General features: G+C 35.8%; 2 protein-coding genes across 3 annotated transcripts; both read right to left on the bottom strand.

The window, feature by feature from the left end:
* LOC116010217 (tyrosine-sulfated glycopeptide receptor 1) lies at positions 1 to 3907 on the bottom strand. Its single transcript, XM_031249519.1, has one exon. The coding sequence runs from the start codon at positions 3551 to 3553 to the stop codon at positions 317 to 319; it is 3237 nt and encodes a 1078-aa protein (XP_031105379.1). The 5' UTR covers positions 3554 to 3907; the 3' UTR covers positions 1 to 316.
* A 5861-nt stretch (positions 3908 to 9768) lies between these two features.
* Positions 9769 to 14445, bottom strand: LOC116009811 (vacuolar cation/proton exchanger 2-like). Of its 2 annotated transcripts, none has more exons than XM_031248947.1 (12): positions 14160 to 14445; positions 13403 to 13874; positions 13211 to 13278; positions 13089 to 13117; positions 12726 to 12922; positions 12363 to 12575; positions 11938 to 12072; positions 11446 to 11562; positions 11315 to 11368; positions 10963 to 11079; positions 10731 to 10824; positions 9769 to 10198 (listed from the first exon to the last, which is right to left on the bottom strand). In XM_031248947.1, the coding sequence occupies exons 2-12, from the start codon at positions 13691 to 13693 to the stop codon at positions 10188 to 10190; spliced, it is 1326 nt and encodes a 441-aa protein (XP_031104807.1). In that variant the 5' UTR covers positions 13694 to 13874; positions 14160 to 14445; the 3' UTR covers positions 9769 to 10187. The 2 variants fall into 2 exon arrangements, with proteins under 2 accessions (XP_031104807.1, XP_031104808.1); XM_031248948.1 differs by having other exon boundaries at positions 13403 to 13836.
* Between the last annotated feature and the right edge of the window lie 3965 nt (positions 14446 to 18410).

Raw genomic sequence — 18410 nt, 5'->3', positions numbered from 1 at the left:
TTTTGCAATTTTGAAAAGCTCATCCATTCTCACTATCAAAATCCTATGCTCACTACTACCTGGTAGCAATCTTGTTTCTATACAATTATGGATGTGTCTTATTATTACATTCTTGTGTTTAGACAGAAAAAAGAGAAAAAAAAAATTGCCTATACAAAAGTGGTTGTGACTTGTGAGCTGCTATATGGGGAGTACATTGATATATCTATACAAAAGTGATTGTGCACTGCTATATGGAGTACATTCACATCAAGATTAAAGACCAAATCAAGCATTTTGTTGTGCTTAATTAATGTATGTAGTAATGTGATTAATGTCACCCTTGCTTTGGTGTGTCTCTGTTGAATTCTACCTTCTTTAGCCAGTCAACTACCTCTGTGATTGTTGGCCTCTTGACAGGGTTCTGGTTGACACACATGCATGCCACATCCAGAACCTGTTGCATCTCTTCATCAAACCCCTTGTGTTGTAGAAGAGGATCAAATATTTCATCTAGTCTTCCTGCATTTCTCATCTGTTGCACCCATACTACTAATTCTCTTGAAAGTGACATCCGGGGCTTGCATACTTCCACAGGTCTCTTGCCAGTCAGTAATTCAAGCATGACAACTCCAAAACTGTAGACATCGCCCCTGAAAGTGGCAATCCAGGATTGGCTGTACTCCGGGGGAATGTAGCCTAGAGTGCCCACTAGTTCAGTGGTGACATGAGTCTGGTAAGGAAGGATCAATCTGGACAGGCCGAAGTCTGCTACGTGTGCTTTGAAGTTTTCGTCGAGGAGGATGTTGCTGGATTTTATGTCACGATGCACGATATGTGGTTCGCATATCTGGTGCATGTAAGCCACCCCACAGCTTGCTCCCTGTGCAATCTTCAGCCGAGTTGGCCAGTCGAGTTGGGATGCTCCATCAGTCTTCTCATGCAGCCAGTAGTCTAGGCTTCCATTTTCCATGTAGGAATAGATCAATAATCTGCAGCCATCATGGACACAATAGCCTTGCAGAGACACCAAATTCTCATGCTGGGCTGTGGATAGGGCCTCCACCTCTGCCTTAAACTCTCTTTCCATCAGCCCCATATCACCTGTAAGTTTCTTAACAGCTAGAGTAGTCCCATCTGCTAAAGTAGCTTTATAGACGAGCCCGAAACCCCCACAACCAATTATATTTTCTTGGTTGAAGTTGTCTGTGGCTTGCAATATGTCATAAATGTTGAGATCCTTAGTCTCGTTTTTGTGTCTGGGAAACAATACCACAATGCTGTTATCCTTCACAACCTCACCAGAGAATCCGGGATTGGAATTGAAGGATATAGTGTCTAAGTCTGCCTTTTCAGCATCACCTCTTGGAAGCACCCTCCTTTTGGAAAATAGCCAAAGAGCTATCATGATGAGGGTGAAGGTGATGCCAAAACAGATCCCGAGAATAAGGCCAATCACAATTTTCTTCTTCCCACTTTTCCTTTGAGCTGAAGCTGGTGCATTTGGTGACTGACTGGAGCAAGGATGCTGCAAAACTCGACCGCAAAGCCCTGGGTTTCCCATGAAGCTGGTGTTTGGGAAGGTGTCAAACTGGCCTCCAATTGGAATAGGACCTTCAAGATGGTTGTTAGCAACATTAAAAGAAGACAAGAAATGGAGGTTTTTAAGTGATGCTGGAATGATGCCAGACAGGTTGTTCCAAGACAGGTTCAAAATCTCCAAGTTTGTGAGGTCAGATATGTTATTGGGAATACTCCCAGAAAATTTGTTTTGACCAAGATCCAGGACTTGAATATACTTCAGCTGCCCTATCTCTGCTGGGATACCTCCTTCAAGATTGTTGTTTCCCAGATAAATTGCAGCTGGCAAGTTGGACATTTGATTGTACTGCAGATTGGAGGCATTATTTGGCTGCACAAAAACAGGCAGCTCTAAGTAACTTCTTGCCTGATCTGCACCCTCCTTTGTTGAAAGCCTCCACAGTCCAACAAGCTCTATTGGGAAGCCTCCATAAAGGAGGTTCTGTGACAAATCCATGTAAAACAGATTTTCAAGATTTCCCAGCCAACCTGGAATCCTGTCCATGATTTTATTCTGAGAGAGGTCAAGAACCTCAAGCTTCTTAAGTTTAGACAGCCAAAAGGGTATTGGGCCAGTGAAGTTACAGCCACCTAAACCAAGAGTCCTGAGATTCTGAAATCCTGCAGGGCCAATCAGATTCTCATCACCAGGCAATGATTCATCCCGGAAGCTCTTGGAGAGGATCAATGTGCTGAGGCTCTTGCACCGGGAGAGGATTTTAATCGCCCCCATGAAATTGGTCAGGCTGTTGTTGGAGATAGAGAGGAAGGACAGTGATTCTAATTCCCCTATCTCAGGCAGTATTTCTCCGGTTAGCTTGTTTGTGGCCAGGCGAACTGCGGTCAGCGACCTGCATGAGAACAGGCTTGGTGGCAATTTCCCAGTGAAGTTGTTGTTTCCAAGATCAACGGTGGTTAGTTGATTGATTTTGGAGAAATCAAGAGCAGAGAGTTCACCTTCAAGCTTATTGACTCTCAAATTCAGCACTTTCAGCCTGGTGCAGTTCATTAGAGATGGGGGCACAGTCCCATTCAGACTGTTAATATGAAGCTGCAGCTGTTCCAAGCTGGATAGCCTTCCAATATCTTCTGGAATTCTTCCTGTCAACTCATTCCCATAGAGTGCAAGGCTTCTAAGACTGATAAGTCTGGTGATGTTTCCAGCAATGGAACCAGAGAGCTTATTCCCAGGTAGAGACAATTCTTGCAGTGTAATCACACTGTAAATATCATTAGGAATTGGCCCAGAAATGTTCTTATTGAAACCTGCCCTCAAAATCACCATTCTGGAACACTCCCCAAATCCATGGGGAATATGGCCTTCCAAGTCATTAAAGGAAAAATCAAGAGCCATGATTACAGGAGAGATGCTGCAGAGAGAGGGAATCCCCCCATGGAAGCTATTGTTGCTGAAATTTAGACTAGCCAAACTGGTTGCAGGCTGGAAAAATGAAGACTGGATTGTCCCATTAAAGTGGTTGCTGGAGAGATTCACAGCATGGATTGAAGATGGCAACCTCTCATCTGATGCAACTTCTCCGGTTAACCGATTATAGCTCAGGTCAATCACCTGCAGGCTATTCAAGGCAGAGAAGAACACATCAGGCAGAGAACCAGACAGCCTATTATTTGACAGGTTGAGTTGGGAGAGACTGGTGAGGTTTGCCACTGCAGGAGAAATGCTCCCAACAAGGTCTCTGGATGGCAGCCATAGCCTTGTCACTCTCCCATTTCCATCACACCCCACCCCCTCCCAGTCACAGCAATCACCTGAATTGTTCCAATTCAAGGGAGAAGATGAACTGGAGATGTTAAGGGAGAAGGACAGCAAAGCCTGATGGTCAATTTCATTGCAGGCACCACTACAGATAATCACAGCAGAAGAAAGAAATACCACTGCTGCTATTACCAAAAACCCAATCCCAGAAAGATTGAAACAACAACACTTACGCCTAGCCAAAGAAGATGAATGGAGGGGTCCCCCCAGGAGCATGGCTGCTCTAAATCCTCTAATAACCCAATAATATGCCAGACTAATAGAAAGAAGAGACAAAGAAGGAGAAGAAGAAGAAGAAGAGAGTTGAAGATGGCAAGATACTCCAATCAATCATGTGGGGTTAATTTTTTTTCCCCACTTCCCATCAGGCTCTTGCAGACTCAAGTCTTTAATCCCCCCATGAGAGTGGTTGATGTTGATATGGAGCAATATTAAAAGGTATGGTCTGAATTCTCAAAAAAAAGCGTTTACTTTTGGGACGGCTGGCTACTTGGTGGACTTTCTTTATAACAATTCTTTTGTTGTTTATATATATCTTCATGGTGATGATGATGATGATGATCATCATGTAGGCTGAGAAACCGTGTACCTTCCCTTCATATCTATAACCCCCCTATTCACTTTCCCAGATTATGATCATTGTTTAGTGGCCACTTGCATTTTAAATAAATTTGCTATCATCACTTCTTTGATTCATTATTTATAAAATTATCTTATAGGTAATGGAAGGAATCCTATTCCTGCTTCATAGTTTATACTTCTAACATCTGTATTTCATTATAATTTATACTCGATTAGCTCCTCAATTGTTTTTATTTTTACGATACGAATGATATTCATCGTGGATCATTTTCTATTTATATTAGTTTGTATTAGTCTTAGTGCGTGTTATAGAATCCTATTCTTTTTCCAGTTTCGTAGTTTTAATATTTGTATTTCATTGTAATTTATGTCTATTTACTTGTTAAGGTATTATTTCTAGATCGGTTTTACTTTTATGATATGAATGATATTCATCTTTATCGCGCTTTTATTTATATTAGTCAGTATTCATCGTAGAATCTTTATAAATAAAATATCTTTGTCTTTTAGTGTCCAGTAATGGGGTAGGAAAATTGACCAATTTCTACCCACCTATACATACATGATGGAAACATAAATAACTGCAAAATATACACACATATATATATATATATATATATGGATCTGTGGTGGATTTCTTTTAGCTGACATTTCTGGAACCCAGTAGTATATGCACATGTCTGTGTCTTGTACTATATGTGTCCAGTCTTCTGTGTATTCAACCAAGATGGCTGTCATAAAAGTATAATAAATACTACGTATAAAGAATATGTACACACACATGTGTATTTGAGTGTGAAATTCTCATATAGTCTATTCTTTATTTATATATATATATATATATATATATATATATAAAATCATGGTACCTCAAATTTATCGAACTATATTTTGAACCAGTGAACCTCATGAGCTAGTCCCACAGCACATGAGGAGATAAGTCGAGTCTGTTAAGGTTCAAGAATGTACCAAGTTGTATTTTTGTATGTGTTATGTTAAAAAGTTGTGTTAGATATGTTTTTGAGTAAGGGTCAAATTTGTAGTTGTGATTCAAGTTAAATTTGAATTAATCTCATAGTGATAAAGATTAAATGTTGTATGAAAAAAAAATAGAGCGTATATTTTAGTCATATCTAGTGATTGATAAGAGAAGAAAAAAATATGAACTTTTACGCAAATTGGTCTATCTCAATTTTTTAAAACTATGATGGCACAAGAATAAAAGATACCAACACCTTTTTGCCCCTATATATGGGGAGTTTTTACCATGATAAACAATATCAATGTATTTTATACCATGTATAAACATGTATGTTATATAAATCGTACCAGGTACTGTCAATACTAATTTTCACAGAACTCTTGTAATCGGATAGACCATGCATGGTTATGTTTAATACAAAAAGCATTAAATGTTGATTATTGATCAACATGTTAACCCTATATATATTCAACTATGATTTAAATTTCTAGAAAATTTAATTGATCAAGTGACCAACTATATATATATATTCAACTATGACTTAAATTTCTAGAAAACTTACTTGGTCAAGTGACCAACTAACTATATTTCATTTTCTAGACTATGATTTTAACTCCCAACGACATGATTGAGAATGACAATCTCATCTCCATCCCATGGTTGCTTGCAAGGAAATGCAAAGGAATTCAACCATTCTATAGGGTTGAATACAAGGAGAATGAGCAAAGCTTTTGTAGTCATGGTCCAATGGCCCCCCATCTCACCATGTATTAACTATTAATCCTTAGCTTTTACCAAATTCGGTACTACATCATAACATGACATTTGACTTTTTTTTTTTTTCTCATTTAAAATATTGTATGATAACACTTAAAAAAAACCATAACAAGGGACAAAACAAATAAATAATGTTAAATGAGGATATTGACTTTTTGTTTGGAGTTAATTATTAGAATAATCCATTAACCATTAACATTTATCAATTTCATCTTTAGTTTTTAATTGGACCATTAATGGCCATTTTACTATCATCATTTACCAATTTTTATCTTCAACTTTTGATTTGATCATAAATGACCACTATTGATTTTGTTCTAAATTTGATCATCCAGTTAAATATTCATTTAGTAAACATTAAATTTAAGGATAATAATATAAATGCTGCTTGGAGGTGGTAGGACAACCACAACCAAGTTGGTTAAACAGTTAGTTTAATAACCACAAGATTTCATGTTTGACTCTTTGTAAGAGTTGTTTATTAGCCTTCTTAGTTTGGATCACACTTATGTGAGACAATTTCACATAAATTTTTGCCTCTTAATTTGGACCAATTAATTATAGACAATCTAAACTGATTTACTTTATTGTTATTGTCCTTTATTAGAGTCACAATATGAGTTTCACTTAGAACATATTTTTTTTAATAGCAATTATGGGATGAGTTGCTCAAGTAACAATATAAGTGTATACAGGGTGCAAACCATAATTTACAACATCAATATGACAAGTAACTAGTTAAATAGGAAATAATTTGACAATTTAAAAGTCACTTTCATAATTTTAATTAAAATATTCTAAATATATATTGCATTTAATTTGCACCATATAATTTTATTTTATTTAAAAGTCAATGGCTATTTTGTTTGAATGTACAATTAAACATTTGTTTAATCATCGTATTACTTGAACCAAGGTTGGCATAAGACGTGACGACCGCACTTCTCATATTGCGTGAACATACTATGAATTTTTTTTTTAATATATATATTATTATTTAAAAAATTATCCAAAAGATGGTCAAGCGAGTAAAACATGATTACTGTATCTGAAGAACACAAATTCAAATTGAGTTTACACAATGCACACTCTCAAATAGTGTCGGTCAATTTTTTCGTTTTCCTAAAAAAATTTAAAAAGAATATTTTTTTATTTACAGAAAGCCTGTAACCACTACTCGATGGTGTGCCCTGGATAAAGTTCGTCTTGTGCTATTAGCTTATACAATATCACAAGGAAGTAAACCAGCTTATGTTGTCCATAGTTGATCGCTTGGAGCTAAACCACTTTAGGTTGATCAATAACTGACAAACTCAAATTAAGAAGATGAATAAACAATTTTTACGAAGAATCATTGTGGTTACCAAGTTAATAGTTGAGAAAAGTTATTTTATTGATTAAAAGGAAAAACAAAAAAAAAAAAAAAAAAACCTTTCGATCATAGGTGAGGACGTGCACTCAATTATATTGATGCATTACCACATAAGTTTTAGAATTACCACTAGCTATTTGAGAATAGCTAGTGGTAATTCTAAAACTTATACCACTAGCTATTTTATTATTGATTGTTAACAAGTAGGTAAGCCATAACTCAATAAGCAATATTTTAATTTTTTATCTTATAATTTCTTTTTAAAGTATTAAAGTCCGGAATCATATGATCAAATTATATATTAAAGTTGGTTGATTTAACAAGAAAATATAATTACTACAAATAAAATCTTATGACCTTCAAATAAATTTCAATCTCTTGCAAAATTAATTATCTTACACTTACGAATAAATCTCGAATGGTAGTACCAATGTATGTAACAGTGGCATCCCTCTCAATGGTAAGCTATAAGCATATATTTTCACAAAAAAAAAAAAAAAAGTTTTAAGGTCTCATAACGTCCAAATCAATATCGTCTACTGATTTCCCTCATTACCCAATAAATAATAATAGTTAATTGAATAAAATCCAATTGGAGCACATCAAATAGGGACTCAGCAATATTTGTCCAACACCCAAAATAAAAAATGGGCATGAATATCACCATCAATGAGTGATTGGGCAGCACTAGCCGCCGTGTATTTGAGCATTTGCGCGTGACGATGGGAGGAGCTAGGCCACTACTTCACCGGAAAAATATATATATCTACACACACATACACATATATATAATCATTCAAAATAACAATAATTTCCCTCAATTTCTTTTGTCAAACTTACTATTATTATGAATTATATTTACTCGAGAAGCACCACAAGATTCTACAGCTTTTTAAAGCACTTAGGTCAAATTATAAAAACTGTTTTTCCTTTTCCAAATCTAGTAAATTCTTTATATAATCATAATGGTTATCACTATATGGCTATTTGGTTGGAGGGATAATGGTGATCCAATCTTGATTATCTTGTGTATAATTTTTAAAATTAGCCGGTAAAAAAAATATTTCAAATTGTTTTTAAACCGATCAGAAAGGATCAAAGCAAAATAGGACAAATTTTTAAGGGATTCAAATAATTACACGTTTTATTTGATAGTCAAGTTAAAAGTAGGAACTGTTTCAGTAGTTTAGTTTATTTTGACTCGCTATAATGATTTAGTTAATTTTTAGCTAATAGGAATAAATGCCTATGGGCTAAAGGACTATGGCATCACTCTATCAAGAATTGTTCTCCATAAGAATTGAATCCTGATTTTAAAGTTTCAAATTTTATCAACTTAACAAAGCTACTTTCATCCGTAATAAACATTCAATTTTTACACAATATGGGGAAGTACTTATACATACGCATAATTTAATTTGGTGCCCCGAGTACAACCACGGACTTTATTTAATTTATTTTTTTAAATATGGTTATATCAAGTATTATCTGTAAATATACTATACATAATTATTATCAACACCAATACCAATCAACATCATGAAAAAATCCATATTTGTAAATGGATGTTTTCATAGACAAATTGGGGAATACAAAAATGGATTCTTACATAATCAGAACCCTCTAATTGATCACCAAATCTCAATCCTCCATTAAAATAAAATCCACTCACCTCCACCAATTCTTCATCAGTATCGCAAAGTATGTCCACTACTTATAATTTTCTTTTTTTTTTTTTTTGGCGAAAAAAACTCACAACTATTATTTGAGGTACACGTCGAGTAAACCTCATTTTTGTGTAATAATTCGCAAACTGCACAAGAGATATAAACTGCACTAGGAAAATCCTATAATCTCTATGGTGGACTCTATCGAAAGAGTGTTGACAAGAATCAAACATGTGACCTTCTAATCTATTATGTCCACTACTTATAACTTTCCATTTTTTTAACAATTAAAAAAAATCAATTAAAAAAAAAAAAGACACAAACACAATCCTAGTCTCAAAGGTTATCAACACTCTTTGGACATGTATGTATGCAAGTACAGATAATGCCATTAACCGAGGCAATCCGATCTATGAATGCGATTCCCACATCAAATCGCAATTTTTTATTTTTTTTTTGTTTAGTACAGAATTTATATCGCGACTAATTCTTTTGTTGAATTGTAGACATTTATATTAAATAAAATAGCTGGTCTGAAAATTTAAAATTGTTTCATACCTAAAGTCAAAGATCGAATCCGATCTTTGATTAAGAATGGGTTCTAGTCTCTGTAGTTCCTCGAATTCCTCATGTCTCAATTATTGATTTGTTTTTTGAATATATTATTAAAAATAATTGTCAAATATTCCTCATCATCAAACACTGTAATTTTTATTTTTATTTTTTGTTGGAAATAACCTTTTAAAATATTTTGGGGATCCAAAAAATTCTTACTAGTTGAAAGTGGATGAAATTGTTATATTAGAATCTCCCCTATCAAACATGGGATATGACACCAACAATGCAGACATTAATCCTAGAATTGTTCAATCCCTTCATCATATGAGTTAAAACCATAGAAAAAATCTCATCCCTGCATAGATTATTCCAACCAAATGGCTCCTGAGTGGGGGAACAGCCGGATTAGGATTAACTATACCAACCCAATGCCATTTCTGTTCAAACCAAACATGGGATAAAACCAACCCAGAATAGCAGTATACCAACAAGAAGCTACCAAACACTGCAATAGCCCTGTAAACCCAGAATCAATATGGAATAGAATATAACATTAAGGTCTGGTTTTTCCACTTTTTTTTTTTTTTGTGGGGATACAAAAAGAACTGTGGCAAATCCTGCCTCTTCACCCCTTTCTGTTTTTCATTGTTGGGAAGAAACAGGAATTGCCATTTTTTTTTTCTGGTAAACAGGGATACAACATGGAAAAAATGTTTTGGAGTCAACAGCACAATGGCCCCCCGAAGCATTTGAGATGGACGAAAGTGCGCTTCTCCATCCCACTCCACGTTCGGGCTCATCATTATGGTGGGCCGAATTCCAAACTCAACGCCGCTTCAGAATCAGCAGTTACAACATATTCCTACGCAGGAAACAAGCACTTCGTTTGATTGGGGCGTCGTGGAGATGCTGCTACACTTGATCTGCAACAACCAAGAACGGTTAGTTGCAACACTTACTCAGACCAGATACCATCAACAGGAGCGGAGAAACGAGATAAACATAGCAGTAATAGTCTAAATGCTAGGAAACAGAAAGAAGTGGAGAAAAAAAGCGGGGAGAATAGGAACAGACGAAAGAAATGACAACAAAAAAGAGAAGAAAATAGTAACAATGAAAAAGAAACAGAAACGACGAGATTGTTAGCAGTAGCATTGCTCAATTGAGCTACAAAGGTGGGTGGTGGACCAGTGGTGAATGGCCATCCAGATATAAGGCACATTCTCGTAGTTCCCACTTTGGCCCTCCAGATTCCATTTTATTAACACACTGAAAATTCATTTCTCGGGACTAAAATAGGCTAAAAGTTTGATGTCGGGAACCTAAGTAAAAAGGCTAATAGTCATAGTACACAGATGTTCCCACGAGTATATATATATATATATATAGCCTGCTAACTCGAAACGTAAAACCGTTCTGAAGGATGAAAATACACGAAAAAATAATAGGACTCACCGCTTGATTGATCATTGTGTACAAAGAAACTTGCAGCAACGATGAGATAGCACAGGATAAGCATCAAACCTTTAAAGTAGTTTGACGTCCCTTCCTGCATCAAATAAAGAAAACGCCACCAGTAACATACCCGCTCTAGTTCTAATAAAAAGATAAGACGTGCAAAATGCATACAAGGAAAAGATAGGAAACGGGAAGTCTTAGTTTGGTAGGAGGGAGAAAGAAACCAAACCTGCAGCATAAACGCCACCACTAGAACCGCAATAAAAAGTGTAGCAGTCTCGAATAGTTGGAAATTCAAGTCCATATCCTTTCCCATGAACCATCCAACAACTACGCAAAACGGAACCTGCATTTTCACCGGGATATGTATGCTTCATTAGTTCATTTATATAACGGTGTGCTCAAAAAACACACGGAAACCTTGGCAATCTTCTATTAATTTCCCGTTAAACCACCCGAAACGATTTTTTGTTTATGGCGTTAAAGTATAATAGAATGCTCACGTGATTGTACTATATATATCTACTAATGGCAATCCAGAACTAGACCACCGTCTACTAAAATGGATTTTAAGGTCTTACCAGAAACATCGATATCTGAGTAGACGAACCAATTGCAACTCCAAGCGAGATGTCCTGCACAGATATGTTTATTATTATTGATCTAAACAAAAACAAAAAGGCATTCTGATCCACTTTTTTAAAGAACTCACAAGCTTGTCTTTCATCGCAAACATGATCGCACTTGCATGTTCTGCAGCATTCCCGACTATCGGAAGCAAGATGACACTTATAAAAGAAACAGGCATGTTCATTGACTCAGATGCTCCCTGAAAAAGTACGAGCAACGTGATAAAGTGAACTGAGCAAACAATTACCAGAAGCACCGTCGCTAAAAGAAAATATTTGAATCGATCTCAATGAAAGATTAAGCTAGAATTTCCTTCTACATACAAAGCTTATCCTTCTCGAGATGGACGCATCAACTAAGAAATCTAAGGGTTGTTACATAACGTCTGGGGAAGAAATTTTGGCATTAAAAATAGGCAACCGAAGTGAAATGCGTGTATAAGCATAATGTAAAACCAAGAAGCTTTAAGAACTTGGTAATTTCTCTGAATGGAAACAGAAGGATTCATCTTCCCTGGCTAAAATTATAGCCACTCCTAGAAGTAAAGAACAAACTGCAGAAGAACGCGTTTTACCTCTATGGCATCAACAAGATACCCGGATAAAACAGAAATCCATAGCGTCAAAATCGCAAGCCAACCAATAGCTTCCCATTGCTGTATCTCAGGGATCTCTTCTTCATCAGAATCTTCGGCATTATTTTCTCCCACCTGTACATATTGTCTTAGTAATATACATAATTAAGATAACAATGCCTTGAGATTAAATATAATGTAAATCTACTGTTTACAATGTGCGTGGCAATATGGTATAACACTCAACTAGAAAAGTACATATATTTATCCACAAAAACATTAAAAAATAAAAATTAGAAAAGCACAATGATCATAAGATCAAAGCATATGCATCACAAAAATGATCGGCAAATACCCTGAAGAGCTGTTTAGCCACACAAGAACGAAAAGGCGAAACACAAAAAAGGTTAAGTACAAGTGTTCACCTCGTCAGTTGGACCGGACAGATTGCTTTCACTCCTGAGCTGAAAGAACAGATAGCTGGCATATGCCACTAGCATTACGCAACTGCTAAATCTCGAGAGAGCTAACTCAGACTTCCCAAAGTGCACCTCTGTGTGGGTGAAGTGAAGCACTGTGGGGAAGACTAAGCCCATGACTGCCATCAATAGTAATCCCGAGCTCACAAGAGCAGTAGACTGCAATGTATAGTATGCCTTCTATGTAAGGTCGCAAAGGGAAATTGGCAAAATTGCCCGACAAACTTGACACAGAAACAGAAATATGGTAAAATGGGAAAGAATTGAGTCCATTGCATCAATTCACAAAGGCACAGTTAGATCATCGACCTTGTTGAAAACCTGGACTTTGTGGTAATGAACAATCCCACCACAGAAGAAGGCACATCCAAGCACTAGTAGCATATTCGACAGAATGGAACCCAGCAACGATTGTTTAACAACCCTCATCATTCCATTCTTCAACGCAAACAATGAAATTATCAATTCAGTTGCATTTCCAAAAGTAGCATTTAGAAGGCCCCCAACTGTACACCAAAAAATTGAATATCTAAGTATAATACACAGAAACAACTCCACGAAAGGAGCTCAGGGTTTATCCTACCGACTCTTCACAGGCCTACCCAGGCCAAAAGAATCATATATTTGCATCACGTCTACCTAAATAATCTGAAAATGTGCCAGAAACAATACCTGTTGGTCCTGTATATAATGCGAGTTGCCTGCAGCATTTGAGTCAAAGCAATCAACAACATAGAAAAACGAAAAACGAAATCTTATAAAAAAATACTCCGTATAAGGTATTAGTAACTTACTCGGTAGCATAACCCAAACGCTCAGCCAAAGGTGTAATGCCCAGTAAACTAAAGAAAAAGACCCAAGCCTGCAACATAAAAGAATACCACAAACAGTATAACATCAACCACACGATCACATTTTGGCATGTCATTTCCCATCCTAAAGCTAATCGCAATATCTCGATGAAACAAGTAAGTAAAAATCCTTACATGTTTCCCTGTGACATAGTGCAGCAAAATTGCCAGGGGTCCAAAAGGAAGCAACACATTGATCTTCGCTTTGATGATTACAATGTATATACTCCTGAGAATGCTGATACGATGCATCTTCTTTATGAACCTCAACGACGAAGAACTTCTAGGCGATCCAACGTGATTATGAGATGTTTCATAATGCAAGGTCTCCATCTTACTCCTTGCCGGAGACGAGCTAAAAGGGATCTCTTCATCACATTCAAGATCAATCTTTTCCTCAGTACGTCCCATCTTAAAACTTCCCATCTCAACAATGCATATAATGTCCAGAAAACACAGAACTTTGATTCTATACTTCTATATCATTACACAATAAGCCCTCCTTTAAGAGATAGAGATAAAACACTCCCCTTTGTAGTGTTAAACCTGCTAACTTCAATCTATTGAATCTAGTCACGATGTCCAAACATAAAGCATATCAGAACCGCTGCAACCAACCCAAAGAATCGAAGTTACTAAAACAGTCAACCGACAACCTTATCATCGTCAAATGACTCAGAAACTTCCACCAAATCAGCAAAATTTTACGGAGATTTACACATTGAAACAACAATATCATCCTTGAAAACTTAAGAAACTAACAAAAAATGGTTAATGGGAACTGCAACCGATTCAACTACGAGTCAAAACTAGTCAGGGAAGATCAATTTGAGCAGAATTAGCACAATAAAATCATATCAAACCAAAAAAAAAAAAAAGATTGAATTTTTACCAGGCAAATGAGAATACTCAACTGACCCACTGGTTTGGATTATTCAAGCAACAGCATGCGAGCGAAATTAATACCAAAAATTTCATGCCCACACCATTCTGGTTCATATACACTGTATGTATGTATAGAAAGATGGAAAATTCAGAGAGTGGAGGCGGAAAGGAAGACAAAGGAAGCTTCTTTGAAGTAGCGCAAGATGTTTGATTTTGATTTTTGCAATCTCAACAGAGCATTAAGAATTGAAAAAAAGTTGAGGAAGTGGCCAGGTGGGATATGGCCTGACAATACTAAACAAATCACCGCCACTGCACGATTACTGATTACAGTTACCTAATTTTTAAGTTCTTGAACGGTGGGGATCCATGCTCCCATTTGAAGTAACGTCCATAAACATGTTTCGTTAAAAGTTCAATTTTTTTTAATGGTATGATAATTAAGTCTGAGCAGTCTTACCAGTCTAGCATTGTATGATTTGTATGAACAAATATAAAAGCATGGAGTTTATGTGTTACTTATACTTGTGTGGTATGTCACAATAGGTCATGTGATGATGTGTTTTTAGTGTTGTTTTTGTTTTGATTGGTTCTTTTTTAATGGTTGGCATTTGCAAATACCATATTACTCTCACGTTGAGGTCGAAGATGAGGATCTTAACGAGGACAAATATCATCATTCTCTATAGTTATGAATATCTAGATTTGAAATTATGATGAAGGTCTTCATCTTCCATGGCAATAGGCGTGGATCTTCTATCCTCGTCAAAGTCCAAATTCCATAGTCATGGACGAGGACTTCATCTTCGTTTTATACTACAACCATCATTGAAAAATTAAAGAGAAAATGTTCAAATTAAACTATTGTCAGTCGCCGTCTACTAGAGAACACGACCCAGTTGATCGCCTTCTCTAGTGGAAGCCATCTAAGAACTATTCGCCTTTTCCATGGAAGGCGACCAAGTGGTAGCTCTGTCGGGAAAGGTGGCCAATTGGTTGCATTCTCCGGTGAAAGGAGACCAACTGGTCGCCTTCTCTGGTAGACGACGACTGTTCGATCTCACCGGCTACCGAATTATCGGAGATGAATAAAATTGATGCGCAATCCTAATGACCTGTAATATTAAGTCATTTACCGATTTTTAGACTTCATTACTTGAATATAACATGTTAAAGAGTGTAATTGTACTTTTTAAAAAAGTTTAAGAGGCTAATTGACTTTTCAAGTAAAATTTAGAGGCTTATTTGACCATTTTCTAAAATTAAATAACTGTTTAAAATTTGTTACTTCTTCATTGTTTTATTTTTTCTTTTGGATTGAAAAAGACGGTGTCACCCAAGAGAATTCAACTTTCAATGTCGAGCACCACACATTGGTCAACTTGACCAACACTATCACTTCAAATCGTAGAGACCAACGAAGCTGGAGGAGGCGCCAGCCACCAAATGTTTTAAATCTCAATCATGAAGTCTAACTTCTTTAGCTAAATGATCAACCACTTTATTAAGCTTTTGGAATACAAGTAGAACTAATTCTAACATCCCTCCTACCTCTCTACAAGCCCAAGCAAAAATATATCCCCAAAAAAATAAAAATTCAACCATATTTATCCACGTTAGATAGAATTTTCATGTAAAGCATCATGGCAGCAAAATATTTGAACTAAAGCTTGAAATGAAATCTAAGATAAACACAAAGGTACATAAAAGTCAAAATCTTGAACATGATATTTCACATGTTTTGTCTCTCTACAGCCCAAAGTGAAAAATAGTACTTGGGCTGTCCGCCTGTCCCATTTTCATTTACTCAATTTGATTAATTAAATTTCTATATATTAATTAATTAAAATAGTTATATTAGCAAACAAAATATACATGTTAAAATTGTTATTAAGCTCAAAATTTCAACTTTTAAATTTATGAAAGAAAAAAAAAATCAAAGAAGAAAGTAGTTTGAACAGCTAGCCACAAAGAAGCACAATGAAATGCAAAGAGTGATGGTAGGCTGGCGAAATGTGTATTGTGAGGTGAGGTAAATAAGAGATGGAAGAATCAATTATTTGATGGGAAAGGAAAAAAGAAAGACAATAGTTAGTTGAGACTTTTCATAAATAGATAAAACAATATAGGTTGGATCCAAAAATGATGATTTTTTCGATATCTTTTACTCTTTCTATAAATAGAAAGAGTCGATGTACGTTAGTTATTACAAGAAAAAAGTATATGGCCAAATTGTTCTCTTACTTTGCTTTTTTTATATGATTGTAATGAGATTTTTCCCTTTTACTATATGTGTAATGCTATACATTTCATATTTGATGAAATTATATTAAGTGTCAAAAAAACATTGAGAAATGGCTAAAAATTGAAAACACCCTTAAATAGTCATTTCATCTATGGACAAAGCATAGAGCTTGAATTAAGTGTTATGCCGTTTAAAGTGCACCCACTTTCAATTATTTAGGTTCATTATAGTTGGTGGATAACCATTTAGTACATTTTCTAGCATGCATGCAATCAAAATGCTGATTAGACGAGCTCTAATATATGAAATTTCTCTAATTAGTTAATTTAACCATATTGTGTTTTGATCACTCAAAATTCTTATCAGGTGCATGACACTTGGATCAACTTCTTTCTTGATTTCGAACACGAAAGTCTATCATACATTGGTTAAGTAGTAACCCGTCACCCTTTGACTTTAGATTTCAAATTGGATCATCATTCTTTGCTTCGCAAATGAAGGTCGTTCATGTATCGATTGAGTTATAACCCAACAAGTTAATTATATAAACACTTAAAACGATATTTACAAAGCGCTTTTTTTTGGGGGGTACAAGGCCAAGGTTGCATGCTAACGTGCAATGTTAGTGATGGCCTGATGGGGGATATTCTTGTACTGAATTTGACTATTGCGATTATTAGCGCAAGAAAATGTATAGAATTGGGCATGGTGTGTCTACAAACTTTGCAAAAGAAGAATTTTGGCTGCCTAACTAGGCTTAAAATAAAGCCAAAATAGCCCTCCTTTATCCCATTTTCACTTTTTTTTTAGGTGTCGAAGAAGATATGCAACTATGAGATAAATGTGTTAGAAAGACCTGTGTGATGAACTTAACTGATAAAATATTAAACCTTCATATAGGAAAATCATACTTTACCACTCAACCATTTCTTTCGGGATAAAAACGACAACCAACTAGTCTACTCCATCATATGAAACCATTTCCACTTTGCTAAAGATATTCTCCGATCTCCATAAGAGAGGGCACATCTCCTGTCAAAGGAGCAGCATGTGAACCCACACTAAACTTCCACACCTCACCCAATATTCTTCGAAATTCAACTCTTATCCTTGTGTTTTCACTTGTTTCCCCTTGGTCTTTAGTAGTCAAAGAGGACATCATCAAATGTGTTTTAATTTGAACAAACCTAATAAAACTTGTAATTCATGCTTATACAGAGCAAAATAGAGTTGCTGATCAATTTATAAATCGTTCGATTTGACATGCTTTTGTTAGGTGATGTTTGGTACAGTTAGTCTTGTATAAGACCGTTTCTATCACAAGTTTCTGTACTTTCTATAAATCGAATAGAGAATGAGAATAATTAGATTCAGATATATTAACACAGAAAAAAGAATATAACTTATCATCAAACACGAAACCGTGAAACCGATGGCCAAGCAAAAACTCATCTTCAAAAGAGTGGGGAATGATATCTAGGATCTGGGTATAGTATCTACTTTACATAAAATACATCTCATATCAGATTTGAACAAGAAAACATAATCTTAGCATTCAACTCCACCCATATAATAGTCTCTTTGGACCAATAAAAGTAGCCCAAAAAATTTTCTTTCCTTCTGGCGAATCAGTATATTCTGCTGCTTTATTTATTCCGCCATTTTTAAGATCCCCGTGGAGAAAAAATAGTATTTGTTTCGCTATCAGGTAAGCAGAGAGGGGTTAGAGGATAACAATCATCACAGAAGAAAGAAATTGACAACTGTTGTCTCTTAGTTGTTGAGTCTCCACTCGTAGTACCATGTTGTTTTCTTTGTGTGTTTTTTAAGGTTTAATCAGCTTGTAAACTACGCGGTTACTGCTCTACTTGTTTATCTTCAATTCTGGGAATCAGTCAAAACTCTGAAGACTGTGTTTGCCCTTTGTTTTGGTTTTGACTCGGCCATGGCCACTGCCACAGCTTTGAACGAGCCAAAACCAGAGAGAATGAGAAATCGGATATATTCTGTTTC

This window comes from Ipomoea triloba, chromosome 2, assembly GCF_003576645.1.
Source record: "Ipomoea triloba cultivar NCNSP0323 chromosome 2, ASM357664v1".
NCBI classification, from domain to species: Eukaryota; Viridiplantae; Streptophyta; class Magnoliopsida; order Solanales; family Convolvulaceae; genus Ipomoea; species Ipomoea triloba.
This window is presented reverse-complemented; position numbering and strand designations above follow the sequence as displayed.